The sequence below is a fragment of the Pelobates fuscus genome, chromosome 4, assembly GCF_036172605.1.
Source record: "Pelobates fuscus isolate aPelFus1 chromosome 4, aPelFus1.pri, whole genome shotgun sequence".
In the NCBI taxonomy this organism is placed as follows: Eukaryota; Metazoa; Chordata; class Amphibia; order Anura; family Pelobatidae; genus Pelobates; species Pelobates fuscus.
The window spans coordinates 387,062,732-387,083,038 of NC_086320.1; the positions used below are offsets into that span (position 1 = coordinate 387,062,732).

General features: G+C 55.7%; 1 protein-coding gene across 1 annotated transcript; it reads right to left on the reverse strand.

Moving 5' to 3' along the window:
* Positions 1–363: 363 nt before the first annotated feature.
* Positions 364–11,623, reverse strand: LOC134609262 (uncharacterized). The gene is made up of 5 exons (XM_063452903.1): positions 11,512–11,623; positions 10,438–10,564; positions 9,044–9,130; positions 3,253–4,917; positions 364–3,000 (listed from the first exon to the last, which is right to left on the reverse strand). The coding sequence occupies exons 1-5, from the start codon at positions 11,542–11,544 to the stop codon at positions 518–520; spliced, it is 4,395 nt and encodes a 1,464-aa protein (XP_063308973.1). The 5' UTR covers positions 11,545–11,623; the 3' UTR covers positions 364–517.
* Between the last annotated feature and the right edge of the window lie 8,684 nt (positions 11,624–20,307).

Sequence of the window (20,307 nt, forward strand, 5' to 3'; positions counted from 1 at the left end):
AAGGACTTCCACGAAGTACATGAACAATTAAGTACATGCCAACGAAAAATTGTCAACGTTAGATCCAATATAAAAACAGAATTGTTGGAATCCCTTAAAACAGAAAACAAACATTCTGCTGGAACACCTTTTTTATTGGAGTCCTCATAGCACCACATCACACTTTGTGGTTTTAAAAAATATATAATTATATATTATATATACACACACACACACACATATACATATGCAGAAATATACACAAAACAAAAAAATATTTTCATTGTGAAGCAATATAGGGTGGGCCAAGCTATGCGTTTGGACACATCTGTGCCAAGTACAGAGGTACTGGGATACACGTAGCAAACCGATAAAAATACTTTATTCTTGGAGTAAAAGGTGCTTGGTGTCTCACTTAGCAAGTGGTGCCCTGAGCCAAAATCACATCTATTTTTATACGACTTCTACAATGTTCTGTATGTTGAATGCAGATCAGCTCCACTGCATATTCTATTCATCAATGTCTATAAACTTTAATTCAGTCATTGCCTCTTTTGTGTATTAGTTCATGTTTGATGAGCTTCGACCGATCAATGAACCTCTTGCCACACACTGTACACCCAAAAGGTCGTTCTCCAGTGTGAATTTTTTCGTGTCTCTGAACGTGTGCGAGTTGAGTAAACTTCTTCCCACAGTACGAGCAGGAGAAAGGTTTCTCCCCAGTGTGGATTCTCAAGTGGTGTCTGTATGTGGATCGATCACTGAAGCTTTTGCCACAATCATCGCATTGGTAGGGTCTCTCGTCAGTATGTGTTCTCTGATGGACAACAACAGATGATGGCTGGCTAAATCTCTTCCCACATTCTAAACACGCATAGGGTTTTTCTTTTGTGTGTGATCGCATGTGACTTTTAAGACTGTTATTGTCTCTGAATTTTTTCCCACACTCTTGACAAGAGAAGGGTTTCTCACCCGTGTGAATGCTTTGGTGCTGAAGAAGGGTGAAATGACGGGTAAAGATTTTTCCACACTCTTTGCATTTGTAGGGTTCTTTAACTAAAAAGCCTTTCCTACGCTTTTTTACACGTAAAACACCTTTGGTTTCTGGTGTGATAGTATTTTTTTTGTTATTTTTATCTAAGCATTTTCCACATTTGATGCACACACAAGAATTATCTCCAGAATGCTCAGTAGGTGAATCTGGCCCGTGTTTGACAACTTCTACTTTCTTTTTTTGATCAAACCTTTGATTTGTCTTACATGGACTTGTGTCACCTGTCTCCTCGTTATTAAATTCCACAATGCGTTTTTTAGCTTTCCTTATGCTGGTCTTAACTTCCTGCGGCGTTGCTGCTATGAGTGGGTCAGCAACACTGCTAGGGAGACTTCTTGAGTTTTTCATTTTATTTTTTGGTGCTGCTGGGCTGTCACTGGACAGTTTATTATTATGAACTTGTGGGTCTGGATTTTTCTGGTCACCCGTCTCATTCTTGGAACATCCCAAACAGTCAATGCACATGGCTGCTTTATCCGTGATGTGGAGATTTTGTGACTCTGATTGGTTTGCATGTTTTTCAACAGTTGTAACTGGACTGGTATCCACAATATGATGTTCTCCACCACTGATGCGGACATTAGTCTGATCTTTACTTCCAATGGGGATATTCTGAGGACTGGCTTTGACACCTGTAGAATCAGGAGCTTTGGCTTTCTCAGGATTACGGTTTGTGCTGCAGCCTTGATGTTCTGGTTTCAATGCACAACTGTCTAAACAATCAAATCCTTCTTTCGATTTGCTCCAGGCTTCACTCTCCACCGTCAATCTGGGGGGGCTTTTAGGCTTTGCACAGAAGGTCAGTTTTCCACATTTGCTGCTTGAAAACCATTTCTTTCTCTCATGGCTGGTCAGGGCCGGGGTTTCCTTCTCAATAAAATGATGGAAACCAACTTCCTGTGTTTTGGTTTGCAGTTTGACTGTGCTGGAAGCACCTGACTGCCCCCTCACATCATTATATGTCATGTTGTTATTTGATGATTTCTTCTTATTCTTAGCACTGAAACAGCGGTTAGAGTTTTGTTTAACCACAGATTTGGCTGGACTGGGATCCTCTTTGTTTAAGTGCCTGGTGTTGATTTTAGGTGAGCTAGGAAATGGCTTGGTATTGATTTTCCTACTAAAATTATCCATGGAAGGAAGTTTCCCATTTTTGTGTTTTTGGAGGATTCCACTAGTAGTAGCCCTACTAGCCTGCTTGGTAGTCTCAGTCTCTATAGCCTCGGTCTTGCTAGTCATAGTTGGAGAGACAGGCACCTTGTTGCTAGTCCAGATAGCAGGGCTGGGGGTGCGCTCAGTCAGCGCCTTGCCAGGGCTGGGGGTGCGCTCAGTCAGCGCCTTGCCAGGGCTGGGGGTGCGCTCAGTCAGCGCCTTGCCAGGGCTGGGGGTGCGCTCAGTCAGCGCCTTGCCAGGGCTGGGGGTGCGCTCAGTCAGCGCCTTGCCAGGGCTGGGGGTGCGCTCAGTCAGCGCCTTGCCAGGGCTGGGGGTGCGCTCAGTCAGCGCCTTGCCAGGGCTGGGGGTGCGCTCAGTCAGCGCCTTGCCAGGGCTGGGGGTGCGCTCAGTCAGCGCCTTGCCAGGGCTGGGGGTGCGCTCAGTCTGCGCCTTGCCAGGGATGGGGGTGCGCTCAGTCTGCGCCTTGCCAGGGCTGGGGGTGCGCTTAGTCTGCGCCTTGCCAGGGCTGGGGGTGCGCTCAGCTGGTGCCTTGCCAGGGCTCAGGGTGCGCTCAGCTGGTGCCTTGCCAGGGCTCAGGGTGCGCTCAGCTGGTGCCTTACTCACCCATGTTTCAAGTTCATCGTCAATATTTGCATTCTCAGTGCCCACTATGCTAGTATTATTTGCAGACTCAATCACCCCTTTGTTAGCCCCTTTTGTGTGCTTTGTTTCTGTCTTGGTATACGCTTTAGCAGACTCAGTCTCCCCCTTGCTATTCTTCTTGGCATGCTTAGTCCCTGGCCTGATAACCCTGTGTGTGCCGGCCGTGCGCTCAGTCTCCCCCTGGCTAGCGCCGGCCGTGCGCTCAGTCTCCCCCTGGCTAGCGCCGGCCGTGCGCTCAGTCTCCCCCTGGCTAGCGCCGGCCGTGCGCTCAGTCTCCCCCTGGCTAGCGCCGGCCGTGCGCTCAGTCTCCCCCTGGCTAGCGCCGGCCGTGCGCTCAGTCTCCCCCTGGCTAGCGCCGGCCGTGCGCTCAGTCTCCCCCTGGCTAGCGCCGGCCGTGCGCTCAGTCTCCCCCTTGCTAGCGCCGGCCGTGCGCTCAGTCGCCCCCTTGCTAGCCCCGGCCGTGCGCTCAGTCGCCCCTTTGCTAGCGCCGGCCGTGCGCTCAGTCGCCCCCTTGCTAGCTTGGTTTGCTTCCTCTCTCCTGTTTGCAAGCTCACTATCTGCCTTGTAATCCCGGACTGCATGATCACGGTCCCTCTTGCTAGCTCTTTTTGTGTGATTAGCCATTGTCTTGCTAACCCCGCATGCTTGCTCAGCTCCAGTCTTGCTAGCACACTCACTGAACAGAACGCTTACTTCCTCTGTAGGAGGAGTCACTGCCATGCTTGTCGGAGAAGCACATTCAGTTTCTGCTGTTCTTGATACCAGCTCGGTTACATTACAAACCTGCTCCAGCGACAGAGGCTGTGTTATAGGTTTGTTGTGCTCTTCCTTATGTTTAAATGGACAAAATTCATGTCTGGATTGCTCACTTGACTTCTGCTTGTACGTTTCATTTGCTTTAACAAGACTCACAGAGATCTTGGTTCTTTTCTGTAGACTGTGACTTTCCTGGGTTTCAGTATGGATACCTGCATTCCTCTTCCTCAGGTATGGGGTATTGTCAGTGAGAACCTGAGAGAGACTTGATCTTTGAGACCGTGTAAACATATCTTCCTGAGCTGGGCTTTGCATGACTCTCGTTTTTCTGGGTTCTGTATTTGAGGAATGTTGCTGCAGACTTCTGCTTCGGAGAACAAGTCCCATTTCATCCTCCATAGACCGTCTTTTATCTCTGCGTGGTTCAATAATAAACATGGTGACAACCTCATTAAAGCGAACATGTCTCTCCCCACGCAGTCGCTTGTCCTTTTTAATAGTGGCAGATCTGATTCCCTTTTCCTTACTTTGCTTTCGAGGCAGAGAGATGTCCAGGTCCTGTGCAGTTTCACCCAGAGGGGTTTTCCCTTCTGGATTAAAAAGTGGGCAGTTTGTTTTAGCCTCCTTGTGTTGTGTAAGGCTATCCTTTGCAATTTTCAATGGGTCTTCCTCCCAATGTGATTTAAAGTCATGGTTAGCTTGCAATTGTGGGACTGAATCCTTATTCTGGGCAACTCGTGTATCTTCCACTTGTTTCCCAGTCTCTCTAGGGAGACCGGACGTATCAGCACCTTCTTTCTGAGTGGATAACACGTTGAGGTTTGTGGTCTGGACAGTTTCCTTGTCTTTATAACGCATATCCTGCATTTCACCCAGGTCATCTTGGGCCAAGCCTGTCTGAGGCACAGTCTCCTCAGATGGACAAATGTTTAGACTGGGAGTCAGTGTGCTTGATTGCTCAGTCTGATCAGAGGACTGTGATGGCTTCTCAGGAACATTGCTGGTGGTCTCATGGTCTAAGGTTTGTTCGTCAGTAAAATCAGCACCAGAAACTTGAGATACCTCCTTTCCATCCTCGGTATTAAAGGCCATGTCAGATCGGTTTACCCTGGACCTGCTTAGATCTCTCCGCGATCGTCTCCTCATACTTTTCGTTTTCTTCTCTCTCTTTAACCACCGTAATGGGTTTACTCTTGGATATCGGCTTTGTCTCTGCTTTGTTCTGTTGGGGATATCTTCCACGGTGGTTTGATGAAGTAGGTCTCCTGGCACGCATGTGATCTCTACTTCCTGCTGGTTATTGTACTGTGCACCTGGGGTTAGAAGGAGAAAGTCTGAGATTAAAACAGATTCTCTCTCTAGAAACACAGATGACTTAGCAATATGAGCACATTCCTGGGAGATGAATTTATTAAGGGGATCAAAGTAAATTTCGAAATTATGGTCAAAAAAGCTGAATTAGACAAATTTCAAGGATCGCTTTGCTTTCAGGTGGTGTACTCGGTCCGTCAATAACCCAGAATATGTATGGTTATACTAAAATTGGAAATATCACAGAAAAAGGCCTTCCCATACATCAGCTTAAAGCAATATCAAACCATTTCATCTAAGCAAGCTAATGGACATATTGCTCGGATGTAGCGCCTTTCAAGAGCACCGCATCATGACTTTTCAATTACACTGACAATCTCTTTTTATATAAATAATACATTAACAAAGTGTGAAGTGTAACCCTTCCCACTCTGTGCTCCGTCACTGGGGTGTAATGCTTCTCCAATGTGGCCGCTCAATTTAATCCACTACTGAGCTGCAGACACGCAGGCAGACAGGTAGCGAGCTAAGCCGTGTACATCATGGATAAGGAAATCATTCTGGCTCACTGCGCTGCATTCTGCAAAGCATCTTTTTTTCCTCGCAATAACTACAAGATTTGAGCATGGAAAAATAAAGTATATTACGAAGGTCCAACTCAAATGCACTATATAATCAAACAATAATCAAACAATATCCACACTTTTCCAAAAGTGAAGAACAAATTGATAAATAGAGCAGGTTAATCACAAAGGTCCATATGCAACAATAGCACCCAACTGTCGTCCATACAGGATGAAATCAGATTCAATGTGACGCTTACCCTGCCAGTCACACTCCAGGTCATCACCGGGGCTACTGATATAAGGCTCATGGTCCCAGGTCAGATATTGGGATGAAATCAGATTCAATGTGACGCTTACCCTGCCAGTCACACTCCAGGTCATCACCGGGGCTACTGATATAAGGCTCATGGTCCCAGGTCAGATATTGGGATGAAATCAGATTCAATGTGAAGCTTACCCTGCCAGTCACACTCCAGGTCATCACCGGGGCTACTGATATAAGGCTCATGGTCCCAGGTCAGATATTGGGATGAAATCAGATTCAATGTGAAGCTTACCCTGCCAGTCACACTCCAGGTCATCACCGGGGCTACTGATATAAGGCTCATGGTCCCAGGTCAGATATTGGGATGAAATCAGATTCAATGTGATGCTTACCCTGCCAGTCACACTGAATGTAATCACCGGGGCTACTGATATAAGGCTCATGGTCCCAGGTCAGATATTGGGATGAAATCAGATTCAATGTGATGCTTACCCTGCCAGTCACACTCCAGGTCATCACCGGGGCTACTGATATAAGGCTCATGGTCCCAGGTCAGATATTGGGATGAAATCAGATTCAATGTGACGCTTACCCTGCCAGTCACACTCCAGGTCATCACCGGGGCTACTGATATAAGGCTCATGGTCCCAGGTCAGATATTGGGATGAAATCAGATTCAATGTGACGCTTACCCTGCCAGTCACACTCCAGGTCATCACCGGGGCTACTGATATAAGGCTCATGGTCCCAGGTCAGATATTGGGATGAAATCAGATTCAATGTGAAGCTTACCCTGCCAGTCACACTGAATGTCATCACCGGGGCTACTGATATAAGGCTCATGGTCCCAGGTCAGATATTGGGATGAAATCAGATTCAATGTGATGCTTACCCTGCCAGTCACACTCCAGGTCATCACCGGGGCTACTGATATAAGGCTCATGGTCCCAGGTCAGATATTGGGATGAAATCAGATTCAATGTGATGCTTACCCTGCCAGTCACACTCCAGGTCATCACCGGGGCTACTGATATAAGGCTCATGGTCCCAGGTCAGATATTGGGATGAAATCAGATTCAATGTGAAGCTTACCCTGCCAGTCACACTGAATGCCATCACCGGGGCTACTGATATAAGGCTCATGGTCCCAGGTCAGATATTGGGATGAAATCAGATTCAATGTGACGCTTACCCTGCCAGTCACACTCCAAGTCATCACCGGGGCTACTGATATAAGGCTCATGGTCCCAGGTCAGATATTGGGATGAAATCAGATTCAATGTGAAGCTTACCCTGCCAGTCACACTGAATGTCATCACCGGGGCTACTGATATAAGGCTCATGGTCCCAGGTCAGATATTGGGATGAAATCAGATTCAATGTGATGCTTACCCTGCCAGTCACACTCCAGGTCATCACCGGGGCTACTGATATAAGGCTCATGGTCCCAGGTCAGATATTGGGATGAAATCAGATTCAATGTGACGCTTACCCTGCCAGTCACACTCCAAGTCATCACCGGGGCTACTGATATAAGGCTCATGGTCCCAGGTCAGATATTGGGATGAAATCAGATTCAATGTGAAGCTTACCCTGCCAGTCACACTGAATGTCATCACCGGGGCTACTGATATAAGGCTCATGGTCCCAGGTCAGATATTGGGATGAAATCAGATTCAATGTGATGCTTACCCTGCCAGTCACACTCCAGGTCATCACCGGGGCTACTGATATAAGGCTCATGGTCCCAGGTCAGATATTGGGATGAAATCAGATTCAATGTGATGCTTACCCTGCCAGTCACACTCCAGGTCATCACCGGGGCTACTGATATAAGGCTCATGGTCCCAGGTCAGATATTGGGATGAAATCAGATTCAATGTGAAGCTTACCCTGCCAGTCACACTGAATGCCATCACCGGGGCTACTGATATAAGGCTCATGGTCCCAGGTCAGATATTGGGATGAAATCAGATTCAATGTGACGCTTACCCTGCCAGTCACACTCCAAGTCATCACCGGGGCTACTGATATAAGGCTCATGGTCCCAGGTCAGATATTGGGATGAAATCAGATTCAATGTGATGCTTACCCTGCCAGTCACACTCCAGGTCATCACCGGGGCTACTGATATAAGGCTCATGGTCCCAGGTCAGATATTGGGATGAAATCAGATTCAATGTGAAGCTTACCCTGCCAGTCACACTCCAGGTCATCACCGGGGCTACTGATATAAGGCTCATGGTCCCAGGTCAGATATTGGGATGAAATCAGATTCAATGTGACGCTTACCCTGCCAGTCACACTCCAAGTCATCACCGGGGCTACTGATATAAGGCTCATGGTCCCAGGTCAGATATTGGGATGAAATCAGATTCAATGTGAAGCTTACCCTGCCAGTCACACTGAATGTCATCACCAGGGCTACTGATATAAGGCTCATGGTCCCAGGTCAGATATTGGGATGAAATCAGATTCAATGTGATGCTTACCCTGCCAGTCACACTCCAGGTCATCACCGGGGCTACTGATATAAGGCTCATGGTCCCAGGTCAGATATTGGGATGAAATCAGATTCAATGTGATGCTTACCCTGCCAGTCACACTCCAGGTCATCACCGGGGCTACTGATATAAGGCTCATGGTCCCAGGTCAGATATTGGGATGAAATCAGATTCAATGTGAAGCTTACCCTGCCAGTCACACTGAATGCCATCACCGGGGCTACTGATATAAGGCTCATGGTCCCAGGTCAGATATTGGGATGAAATCAGATTCAATGTGACGCTTACCCTGCCAGTCACACTCCAAGTCATCACCGGGGCTACTGATATAAGGCTCATGGTCCCAGGTCAGATATTGGGATGAAATCAGATTCAATGTGAAGCTTACCCTGCCAGTCACACTGAATGTCATCACCGGGGCTACTGATATAAGGCTCATGGTCCCAGGTCAGATATTGGGATGAAATCAGATTCAATGTGACGCTTACCCTGCCAGTCACACTCCAGGTCATCACCGGGGCTACTGATATAAGGCTCATGGTCCCAGGTCAGATATTGGGATGAAATCAGATTCAATGTGACGCTTACCCTGCCAGTCACACTCCAGGTCATCACCGGGGCTACTGATATAAGGCTCATGTCATGGTCCCAGGTCAGATATTGGGATGAAATCAGATTCAATGTGAAGCTTACCCTGCCAGTCACACTGAATGTCATCACCGGGGCTACTGATATAAGGCTCATGGTCCCAGGTCAGATATTGGGATGAAATCAGATTCAATGTGATGCTTACCCTGCCAGTCACACTCCAGATCATCACCGGGGCTACTGATATAAGGCTCATGTCCCAGTTCAATACTAGATATAATGTCCGGACGGCCTGTACAGGAAAACAAGGTTTCAGTTATAGCTGAGAAACAAATGGATTTGACTTCTAGCTACATTAACAAATGATTTAGATACGAACAGAGAGGGTTTAATGGACAACATTTACATAGAGACACGAGGAATAAGATATAATGTGAAAGTGGACAGGACAACCAATAGTCACACGGGAAGATGGCACGATCTAGGGATCACAGGACAACTTGACCTTTAAAAATTATTATTTTTTTATTCAAAAAGATAATATTTACATTAAAGGACCACTAAAGGCACCCAGACCACTTCAGCTTAATGAAGTGGTCTCGGTGCCAGGTCCAGCTAGGTTTATCCCTTTTTTCTATAAACATAGCAGTTTCAGAGAAACTGCTATGTTTATAAATAGGTTAATCCAGCCTCTAGTGGCTGTCTCATTGAAAGCCGCTAGAGGGCTTCCGCACTTCTCACTGTGATTGAGAGAAGACGCCAGCGTCCATAGGAAAGATTTCCTATGGACTGGTTGAATGCGCGCGCGGCTCTTGCCGTGTAATGCGCATTCAGCCGGTTACAGAAGAAGAGGGAGGAGAGCTCCCCGCCCGGCGGTGGAGAAAGAGGTAAGTTTAACCCCTTCCTCCCCCTAGAGCCCGGCGGGAGGGGGCACCCTCAGGGCACTATAGTGCCAGGAAAACAAGTATGTTTTCCTGGCACTATAGTGGTCCTTTAAAGGGACACTAGTCACCACAACAACTTTAGCTTAATGAAGCAGTTTTGGTGTATAGATAACATCCCTGCAATCTGACTGCTCAGTTATCTGACATTTAGTAGTTAAATCACTTTTGTTTCTGTTTAGGTAACTCTAGCCATACAGCCTGCATGAAAACAAAATGGTTTTCTTTTCAATCAGATGTTAACTTGATTTAGAAGTTTGTATCTCCTGCTCAGTAAATGAAACTTTAATCAAACACAGGAAACTGCTGCAGTGTCTAGAAGGCTATCAACAGAGCAGGAGATAATAAATTCTAAATTAAACAGAATGTGCAATAAAGGAAGTGTAAACATTAGATCTTAGGTTTTGGTGCTTGGAGTGTTCACATATGAAATGTTGAGAAGTCTACAGTGCTCCTACCATTAACCATCCAGTAATAATGGGACTGCTTAGGATTTATATTAATATGTTATTTGTAAAGCGGTAAAAAGACGTGTTCATGCTTCTCGGAGACACAAAGCACACAGACCAACGTGTGTTCACACATTACAAAGAGTAATCTGCCGACAAGCGCACATACAGCTAAAACAGCAAGCTGTCCCAGAACACGCGATCCTTACTGAGAGACAAGATCAACTGATAATTCTCCTTCATCACGTCTTTGTAAAGCGATTTCTGTGTCCCATCCAGATAACCCCATTCTTCCTTCGTGAAATACACCGCGACATCATCGAAGGTGACAAGTGCCTGGAACAGAAAGTACGGAATATAGAACTCTTCTCGCACATTGTAACAACGGGAACATCCAGCCGGCACACGCAGCAATCAAACAATTCCTTATCATTTAGCTTTACCGAGTTACCACGGCAACAATGAAAAAAGAAAGAAAAATATAAAATATATTTATATAGTTTTGAGCATTATTTTCCCATAAAACCTAAAGGTTAGGGTGTCAGCTCTATGGGTTAGTGATTACCTGTGCCTGGATTAGAGTGTCAGCTCTATGGGTTAGTGATTACCTGTGCCTGGATTAGAGCGCCAGCTCTGTGGGTCAGGGGTTAGAGCGTCAGCTCTGTGGGTCAGGGGTTAGAGCGCCAGCTCTGTGGGTCAGGGGTTAGAGTGCCAGCTCTGTGGGTCAGGGGTTAGAGTGCCAGCTCTGTGGGTCAGGGGTTAGAGTGCCAGCTCTGTGGGTCAGGGGTTAGAGCGCCAGCTCTGTGGGTCAGGGGTTAGAGCGCCAGCTCTGTGGGTCAGGGGTTGGAGCGCCAGCTCTGTGGGTCAGGGGTTGGAGCGCCAGCTCTGTGGGTCAGGGGTTGGAGCGCCAGCTCTGTGGGTCAGGGGTTGGAGCGCCAGCTCTGTGGGTCAGGGGTTGGAGCGCCAGCTCTGTGGGTCAGGGGTTAGAGCGCCAGCTCTGTGGGTCAGGGGTTAGAGCGCCAGCTCTGTGGGTCAGGGGTTAGAGTGTCAGCTCTGTGGGTCAGGGGTTAGAGTGTCAGGGGTTAGAGTGTCAGCTCTGTGGGTCAGGGGTTAGAGTGCCAGCTCTGTGGGTCAGAGTGCCAGCTCTGTGGGTCAGAGTGCCAGCTCTGTGGGTCAGGGGTTAGAGTGCCAGCTCTGTGGGTCAAGGGTTAGAGTGTCAGGGGTTAGAGTGCCAGCTCTGTGGGTCAGGGGTTAGAGTGCCAGCTCTGTGGGTCAGGGGTTACCTGCGCTGTCTGGGAGCTGCTGACCGGGTACATGGCTTGATTAGAGTGTCAGCTCCGCGGTCCCGGATGGTGACGGACAGGAAGCGCTGTGACGGATACCGGGAAATGACACGCGCGGCGAATGCCGGGAAAACAAAGCGGGGCATGCCGGGTAATATCCGGACTACCATTCCCGGCATGCCCCGCGCGGCTTCACCGGAAGTGACGAAACCAGGAAATGGGCGGAGAGTAAATCTATCCATAAATAATAACATCCCCCCCCCCCGGGTAACTGGATCTCCCCCCCCCCCCCCCCCCCCGGTAACTGGATCCCCTCCCCCCGGGTAACTGGATCTCCCCCCCCCCCCCCCCCCCGGTAACTGGATCCCCTCCCCCCGGGTAACTGGATCTCCCCCCCCCCCCCCGGGTAACTGGATCCCCTCCCCCCCGGGTAACTGGATCCCCTCCCCCCGGGTAACTGGATCTCCCCCCCTGGTAACTGGATCCCCTCCCCCCGGGTAACTGGATCTCCCCCCCCCCCGGGTAACTGGATCTCCCCCCCCCCCCGGGTAACTGGATCCCCTCCCCCCGGGTAACTGGATCCCCTCCCCCCCGGGTAACTGGATCCCCTCCCCCCCGGGTAACTGGATCCCCTCCCCCCGGGTAACTGGATCCCCTCACCCCGGGTAACTGGATCCCCTCCCCCCGGGTAACTGGATCTCCCCCCCCCCCGGGTAACTGGATCCCCTCCCCCCCGGGTAACTGGATCCCCTCCCCCCGGGTAACTGGATCTCCCCCCCTGGTAACTGGATCCCCTCCCCCCGGGTAACTGGATCTCCCCCCCTGGTAACTGGATCCCCTCCCCCCGGGTAACTGGATCCCCTCCCCCCCGGGTAACTGGATCCCCTCCCCCCGGGTAACTGGATCCCCTCACCCCGGGTAACTGGATCCCCTCCCCCCGGGTAACTGGATCTCCCCCCCCCCGGGTAACTGGATCTCCCCCCCCCCCCCGGGTAACTGGATCCCCTCCCCCCCGGGTAACTGGATCCCCTCCCCCCGGGTAACTGGATCTCCCCCCCTGGTAACTGGATCCCCTCCCCCCGGGTAACTGGATCTCCCCCCCCCCCGGGTAACTGGATCCCCTCCCCCCGGGTAACTGGATCTCCCCCCCCCCTGGGTAACTGGATCCCCTCCCCCCGGGTAACTGGATCTCCCCCCCCCCCGGGTAACTGGATCCCCTCCCCCCGGGTAACTGGATCTAACCCCCTCCCCCCCGGGTAACTGGATCTAACCCCCCCTCCCCCCCCCCCGGGTAACTGGATCTAACCCCCCCCTCCCCCCCCCCCCGGGTAACTGGATCTAACCCCCTCCCCCCCGGGTAACTGGATCTAACCCCCCCCGGGTAACTGGATCTAACCCCCTCCCCCCCCGGGTAACTGGATCTAACCCCCTCCCCCCACCCGGGTAACTGGATCTAACCCCCCCCTCCCCCCCCCGGGTAACTGGATCTAACCCCCCCCCGGGTAACTGGATCTCCCCCCCGGGTAACTGGATCTAACCCCCCCGGGTAACTGGATCTAGCCCCCTCCCCCCCCCCCGGGTAACTGTGTCTAACCCCCTCCCCCCCGGGTAACTGTGTCTAACCCCCTCCCACCCCGGTTAACTGGATCTCCCCCCCGGGTAACTGGATCTCCCCCCCCCCGGGTAACTGGATCCCCTCCCCCCGGGTAACTGGATCTAACCCCCTCCCCCCTCGGGTAACTGGATCTAACCCCCTCCCCCCCCGGGTAACTGGATCTAACCCCCTCCCCCCACCCAGGTAACTGGATCTAACCCCCTCCCCCCACCCGGGTAACTGGATCTAACCCCCCCCCCTCCCCCCCCCCCGGGTAACTGGATCTAACCCCCTCTCCCCCCCCCCCCCCGGGTAACTGGATCTAACCCCCTCCCCCCTCGGGTAACTGGATCTCCCCCCCGGGTAACTGGATCTAACCCCCCCCCGGGTAACTGGATCTAACCCCCTCCCCCCCCCCCCCCGGGTAACTGAATCTAACCCCCTCCCCCCCCCCGGGTAACTGTGTCTAACCCCCTCCCCCCGGGTAACTGGATCTAAACCCCTCCCCCCCCCCGGGTAACTGGATCTTATCCCCTCCCCCCCCCCGGGTAACTGGATCTAACCCCCTCCCCCGGGTAACTGGATCTTACCCCCTCCCCCCCCCCCGGTAACTGGATCTTACCCCCTCCCCCCCCCCGGGTAACTGGATCTAACCCCCTCCCCCCACCCAGGTAACTGGATCTAACCCCCTCCCCCCACCCGGGTAACTGGATCTAACCCCCCCCCCCCCCGTAACTGGATCTAACCCCCTTCCCCCCCCCCCCCCCGGGTAACTGGATCTAACCCCCTCCCCCCTCGGGTAACTGGATCTCCCCCCCGGGTAACTGGATCTAACCCCCCCCGGGTAACTGGATCTAACCCCCTCCCCCCCCCCCCGGGTAACTGAATCTAACCCCCTCCCCCCCCCCTGGGTAACTGTGTCTAACCCCCTCCCCCCGGGTAACTGGATCTAAACCCCTCCCCCCCCCCCGGGTAACTGGATCTAACCCCCTCCCCCCCCGGGTAACTGGATCTAACCCCCTCCCCCCACCCAGGTAACTGGATCTAACCCCCTCCCCCCACCCAGGTAACTGGATCTAACCCCCTCCCCCCACCCGGGTAACTGGATCTAACCCCCTCCCCCCCCCGGTAACTGGATCTAACCCCCTCCCCCCCCCCCCCCCCCGGGTAACTGGATCTAACCCCCTCCCCCCTCGGGTAACTGGATCTAACCCCCCCGGGTAACTGGATCTAACCCCCCTGGGTAACTGGATCTAACCCCCTCCCCCCCCCCCGGGTAACTGAATCTAACCCCCTCCCCCCCCCGGGTAACTGTGTCTAACCCCCTCCCCCCCGGGTAACTGGATCTAAACCCCTCCCCCCCCCCCCGGGTAACTGGATCTAACCCCCTCCCCCCCGGGTAACTGGATCTAACCCCCTCCCCCCCCCCCCCGGGTAACTGGATCTTACCCCCTCCCCCCCCCGGGTAACTGGATCTAACCCCCTCCCCCCCGGGTAACTGGATCTAACCCCCTCCCCCCCCCCGGGTAACTGGATCTAACCCCCTCCCCCCCCGGGTAACTGAATCTAACCCCCTCCCCCCCCCCGGGTAACTGTGTCTAACCCCCTCCCCCCCGGGTAACTGGATCTAAACCCCTCCCCCCCCCGGGTAACTGGATCTAACCCCCTCCCCCCCCCGGGTAACTGGATCTAACCCCCTCCCCCCACCCAGGGAACAGGATCTAACCCCCTCCCCCCACCCAGGTAACTGGATCTAACCCCCTCCCCCCACCCGGGTAACTGGATCTAACCCCCTCCCCCCCCCGGTAACTGGATCTAACCCCCTCCCCCCCCCGGGTAACTGGATCTAATCCCCTCCCCCCTCGGGTAACTGGATCTCCCCCCCGGGTAACTGGATCTAACCCCCCCGGGTAACTGGATCTAACCCCCCGGGTAACTGGATCTAACCCCCCCCCGTAACTGGATCTAACCCCCTTCCCCCCCCCCCCCCGGGTAACTGGATCTAACCCCCTCCCCCCTCGGGTAACTGGATCTCCCCCCCGGGTAACTGGATCTAACCCCCCCGGGTAACTGGATCTAACCCCCTCCCCCCCCCGGTAACTGAATCTAACCCCCTCCCCCCCCCCTGGGTAACTGTGTCTAACCCCCTCCCCCCGGGTAACTGGATCTAAACCCCTCCCCCCCCCCCCGGGTAACTGGATCTAACCCCCTCTCCCCCCACCCAGGTAACTGGATCTAACCCCCTCCCCCCACCCAGGTAACTGGATCTAACCCCCTCCCCCCACCCGGGTAACTGGATCTAACCCCCTCCCCCCCCCGGTAACTGGATCTAACCCCCTCCCCCCCCCCCCCCCGGGTAACTGGATCTAACCCCCTCCCCCCTCGGGTAACTGGATCTGACCCCCCCGGGTAACTGGATCTAACCCCCCTGGGTAACTGGATCTAACCCCCTCCCCCCCCCCCCCCCGGGTAACTGAATCTAACCCCCTCCCCCCCCCGGGTAACTGTGTCTAACCCCCTCCCCCCCGGGTAACTGGATCTAAACCCCTCCCCCCCCCCCCGGGTAACTGGATCTAACCCCCTCCCCCCCGGGTAACTGGATCTAACCCCCTCCCCCCCCCCCGGGTAACTGGATCTTACCCCCTCCCCCCCCCCGGGTAACTGGATCTTACCCCCTCCCCCCCCCCGGGTAACTGGATCTAACCCCCTCCCCCCCGGGTAACTGGATCTAACCCCCTCCCCCCCCCCCGGGTAACTGGATCTAACCCCCTCCCCCCCCGGGTAACTGAATCTAACCCCCTCCCCCCCCCGGGTAACTGTGTCTAACCCCCTCCCCCCCGGGTAACTGGATCTAAACCCCTCCCCCCCCCCGGGTATCTGGATCTAACCCCCTCCCCCCCCGGGTAACTGGATCTAACCCCCTCCCCCCACCCAGGGAACAGGATCTAACCCCCTCCCCCCACCCAGGTAACTGGATCTAACCCCCTCCCCCCACCCGGGTAACTGGATCTAACCCCCTCCCCCCCGGTAACTGGATCTAACCCCCTCCCCCCCCCCCCGGGTAACTGGATCTAACCCCCTCCCCCCTCGGGTAACTGGATCTCCCCCCCGGGTAACTGGATCTAACCCCCCGGGTAACTGGATCTAACCCCCCGGGTAACTGGATCTAACCCCCCCGGGTAACTGGATCTAACCCCCTCCCCCCCCCGGGTAACTGTGTCTAACCCCCTCCCCCCCGGGTAACTGGATCTAACCCCCTCCCCCCCCCCCCGGGTAACTGGATCTAACCCCCTCCCCCCCCCCGGGTAACTGGATCTAACCCCCTCCCCCCCCGGGTAACTGGATCTAACCCCCTCCCCCCCCCCCGGGTAACTGGATCTTACCCCCTCCCCCCCCCGGGTAACTGGATCTTACCCCCTCCCCCCCCCCGGGTAACTGGATCTTACCCCCTCCCCCCCCCCCCGGGTAACTGGATCTTACCCCCTCCCCCCCCCCCGGGTAACTGGATCTACCCCCTCCCCCCCCGTAACTGGATCTACCCCCTCCCCCCCCGGGTAACTGGATCTACTCCCCCCCCCCCGGGTAACTGGATCTACTCCCCCCCCCCCCGGGTAACTGGATCTACTCCCCCCCTCTCCGGGTAACTGGATCTACCCCCTCCCCCCCTCCCCCCCGGGTAACTGGATCTAAACCCCTCCCCCCCCCCCCGGGTAACTGGATCTAACCCCCTCCCCCCCGGGTAACTGGATCTAATCCCCTCCCCCCCCCCCCCCCGGGTAACTGGATCTTACCCCCTCCCCCCCCCCCGGGTAACTGGATCTAACCCCCTCCCCCCCGGGTAACTGGATCTAACCCCCTCCCCCCCCCCCCGGGTAACTGGATCTAACCCCCTCCCCCCCCGGGTAACTGAATCTAACCCCCTCCCCCCCCCGGGTAACTGTGTCTAACCCCCTCCCCCCCGGGTAACTGGATCTAAACCCCTCCCCCCCCCCGGGTATCTGGATCTAACCCCCTCCCCCCCCGGGTAACTGGATCTAACCCCCTCCCCCCACCCAGGGAACAGGATCTAACCCCCTCCCCCCACCCAGGTAACTGGATCTAACCCCCTCCCCCCACCCGGGTAACTGGATCTAACCCCCTCCCCCCCCCGGTAACTGGATCTAACCCCCTCCCCCCCCCCGGGTAACTGGATCTAACCCCCTCCCCCCTCGGGTAACTGGATCTCCCCCCCGGGTAACTGGATCTAACCCCCCCGGGTAACTGGATCTAACCCCCTCCCCCCCCCGGGTAACTGTGTCTAACCCCCTCCCCCCCGGGTAACTGGATCTAAACCCCTCCCCCCCCCCGGGTAACTGGATCTAACCCCCTCCCCCCCCCGGGTAACTGTGTCTAACCCCCTCTCCCCCCCCCGGGTAACTGGATCTAACCCCCTCCCCCCCCCCCGGGTAACTGGATCTAACCCCCTCCCCCCCCCCCCCGGGTAACTGGATCTTACCCCCTCCCCCCCCCGGGTAACTGGATCTAACCCCCTCCCCCCCGGGTAACTGGATCTAACCCCCTCCCCCCCCCCGGGTAACTGGATCTAACCCCCTCCCCCCCCGGGTAACTGAATCTAACCCCCTCCCCCCCCCCGGGTAACTGTGTCTAACCCCCTCCCCCCCGGGTAACTGGATCTAAACCCCTCCCCCCCCCGGGTAACTGGATCTAACCCCCTCCCCCCCCCGGGTAACTGGATCTAACCCCCTCCCCCCACCCAGGGAACAGGATCTAACCCCCTCCCCCCACCCAGGTAACTGGATCTAACCCCCTCCCCCCACCCGGGTAACTGGATCTAACCCCCTCCCCCCCCCGGTAACTGGATCTAACCCCCTCCCCCCCCCCGGGTAACTGGATCTAATCCCCTCCCCCCTCGGGTAACTGGATCTCCCCCCCGGGTAACTGGATCTAACCCCCCCGGGTAACTGGATCTAACCCCCCGGGTAACTGGATCTAACCCCCCCCCGTAACTGGATCTAACCCCCTTCCCCCCCCCCCCCCGGGTAACTGGATCTAACCCCCTCCCCCCTCGGGTAACTGGATCTCCCCCCCGGGTAACTGGATCTAACCCCCCCGGGTAACTGGATCTAACCCCCTCCCCCCCCCGGTAACTGAATCTAACCCCCTCCCCCCCCCCTGGGTAACTGTGTCTAACCCCCTCCCCCCGGGTAACTGGATCTAAACCCCTCCCCCCCCCCCCGGGTAACTGGATCTAACCCCCTCTCCCCCCACCCAGGTAACTGGATCTAACCCCCTCCCCCCACCCAGGTAACTGGATCTAACCCCCTCCCCCCACCCGGGTAACTGGATCTAACCCCCTCCCCCCCCCGGTAACTGGATCTAACCCCCTCCCCCCCCCCCCCCCGGGTAACTGGATCTAACCCCCTCCCCCCTCGGGTAACTGGATCTGACCCCCCCGGGTAACTGGATCTAACCCCCCTGGGTAACTGGATCTAACCCCCTCCCCCCCCCCCCCCCGGGTAACTGAATCTAACCCCCTCCCCCCCCCGGGTAACTGTGTCTAACCCCCTCCCCCCCGGGTAACTGGATCTAAACCCCTCCCCCCCCCCCCGGGTAACTGGATCTAACCCCCTCCCCCCCGGGTAACTGGATCTAACCCCCTCCCCCCCCCCCGGGTAACTGGATCTTACCCCCTCCCCCCCCCCGGGTAACTGGATCTTACCCCCTCCCCCCCCCCGGGTAACTGGATCTAACCCCCTCCCCCCCGGGTAACTGGATCTAACCCCCTCCCCCCCCCCCGGGTAACTGGATCTAACCCCCTCCCCCCCCGGGTAACTGAATCTAACCCCCTCCCCCCCCCGGGTAACTGTGTCTAACCCCCTCCCCCCCCGGGTAACTGGATCTAAACCCCTCCCCCCCCCCGGGTATCTGGATCTAACCCCCTCCCCCCCCGGGTAACTGGATCTAACCCCCTCCCCCCACCCAGGGAACAGGATCTAACCCCCTCCCCCCACCCAGGTAACTGGATCTAACCCCCTCCCCCCACCCGGGTAACTGGATCTAACCCCCTCCCCCCCGGTAACTGGATCTAACCCCCTCCCCCCCCCCCCCCGGGTAACTGGATCTAACCCCCTCCCCCCTCGGGTAACTGGATCTCCCCCCCGGGTAACTGGATCTAACCCCCCGGGTAACTGGATCTAACCCCCCGGGTAACTGGATCTAACCCCCCCGGGTAACTGGATCTAACCCCCTCCCCCCCCGGGTAACTGTGTCTAACCCCCTCCCCCCCGGGTAACTGGATCTAACCCCCTCCCCCCCCCCCCGGGTAACTGGATCTAACCCCCTCCCCCCCCCGGGTAACTGGATCTAACCCCCTCCCCCCCCGGGTAACTGGATCTAACCCCCTCCCCCCCCCCCGGGTAACTGGATCTTACCCCCTCCCCCCCCGGGTAACTGGATCTTACCCCCTCCCCCCCCCCGGGTAACTGGATCTTACCCCCTCCCCCCCCCCCCGGGTAACTGGATCTTACCCCCTCCCCCCCCCCCGGGTAACTGGATCTACCCCCTCCCCCCCCCGTAACTGGATCTACCCCCTCCCCCCCCGGGTAACTGGATCTACTCCCCCCCCCCCCGGGTAACTGGATCTACTCCCCCCCCCCCCGGGTAACTGGATCTACTCCCCCCCTCTCCGGGTAACTGGATCTACCCCCTCCCCCCCTCCCCCCCGGGTAACTGGATCTAAACCCCTCCCCCCCCCCCCGGGTAACTGGATCTAACCCCCTCCCCCCCGGGTAACTGGATCTAATCCCCTCCCCCCCCCCCCGGGTAACTGGATCTTACCCCCTCCCCCCCCCCGGGTAACTGGATCTAACCCCCTCCCCCCCGGGTAACTGGATCTAACCCCCTCCCCCCCCCCCCGGGTAACTGGATCTAACCCCCTCCCCCCCCGGGTAACTGAATCTAACCCCCTCCCCCCCCCGGGTAACTGTGTCTAACCCCCTCCCCCCCGGGTAACTGGATCTAAACCCCTCCCCCCCCCCGGGTATCTGGATCTAACCCCCTCCCCCCCCGGGTAACTGGATCTAACCCCCTCCCCCCACCCAGGGAACAGGATCTAACCCCCTCCCCCCACCCAGGTAACTGGATCTAACCCCCTCCCCCCACCCGGGTAACTGGATCTAACCCCCTCCCCCCCCCGGTAACTG

Excerpts from the sequence above, each read along its gene's own strand:
- LOC134609262 (XM_063452903.1), bottom strand. The coding sequence starts at position 11,544 with ATGTACCCGGTCAGCAGCTCCCAGACAGCGCAG. Across the intron at positions 10,565-11,511 it reads GCAGCTCCCAGACAGCGCAG|GCACTTGTCACCTTCGATGA; the intron begins GTAACCCCTGAC and ends TTTCTGTTCCAG. Across the intron at positions 9,131-10,437 it reads TCAGTTGATCTTGTCTCTCA|GCCGTCCGGACATTATATCT; the intron begins GTAAGGATCGCG and ends TTTCCTGTACAG.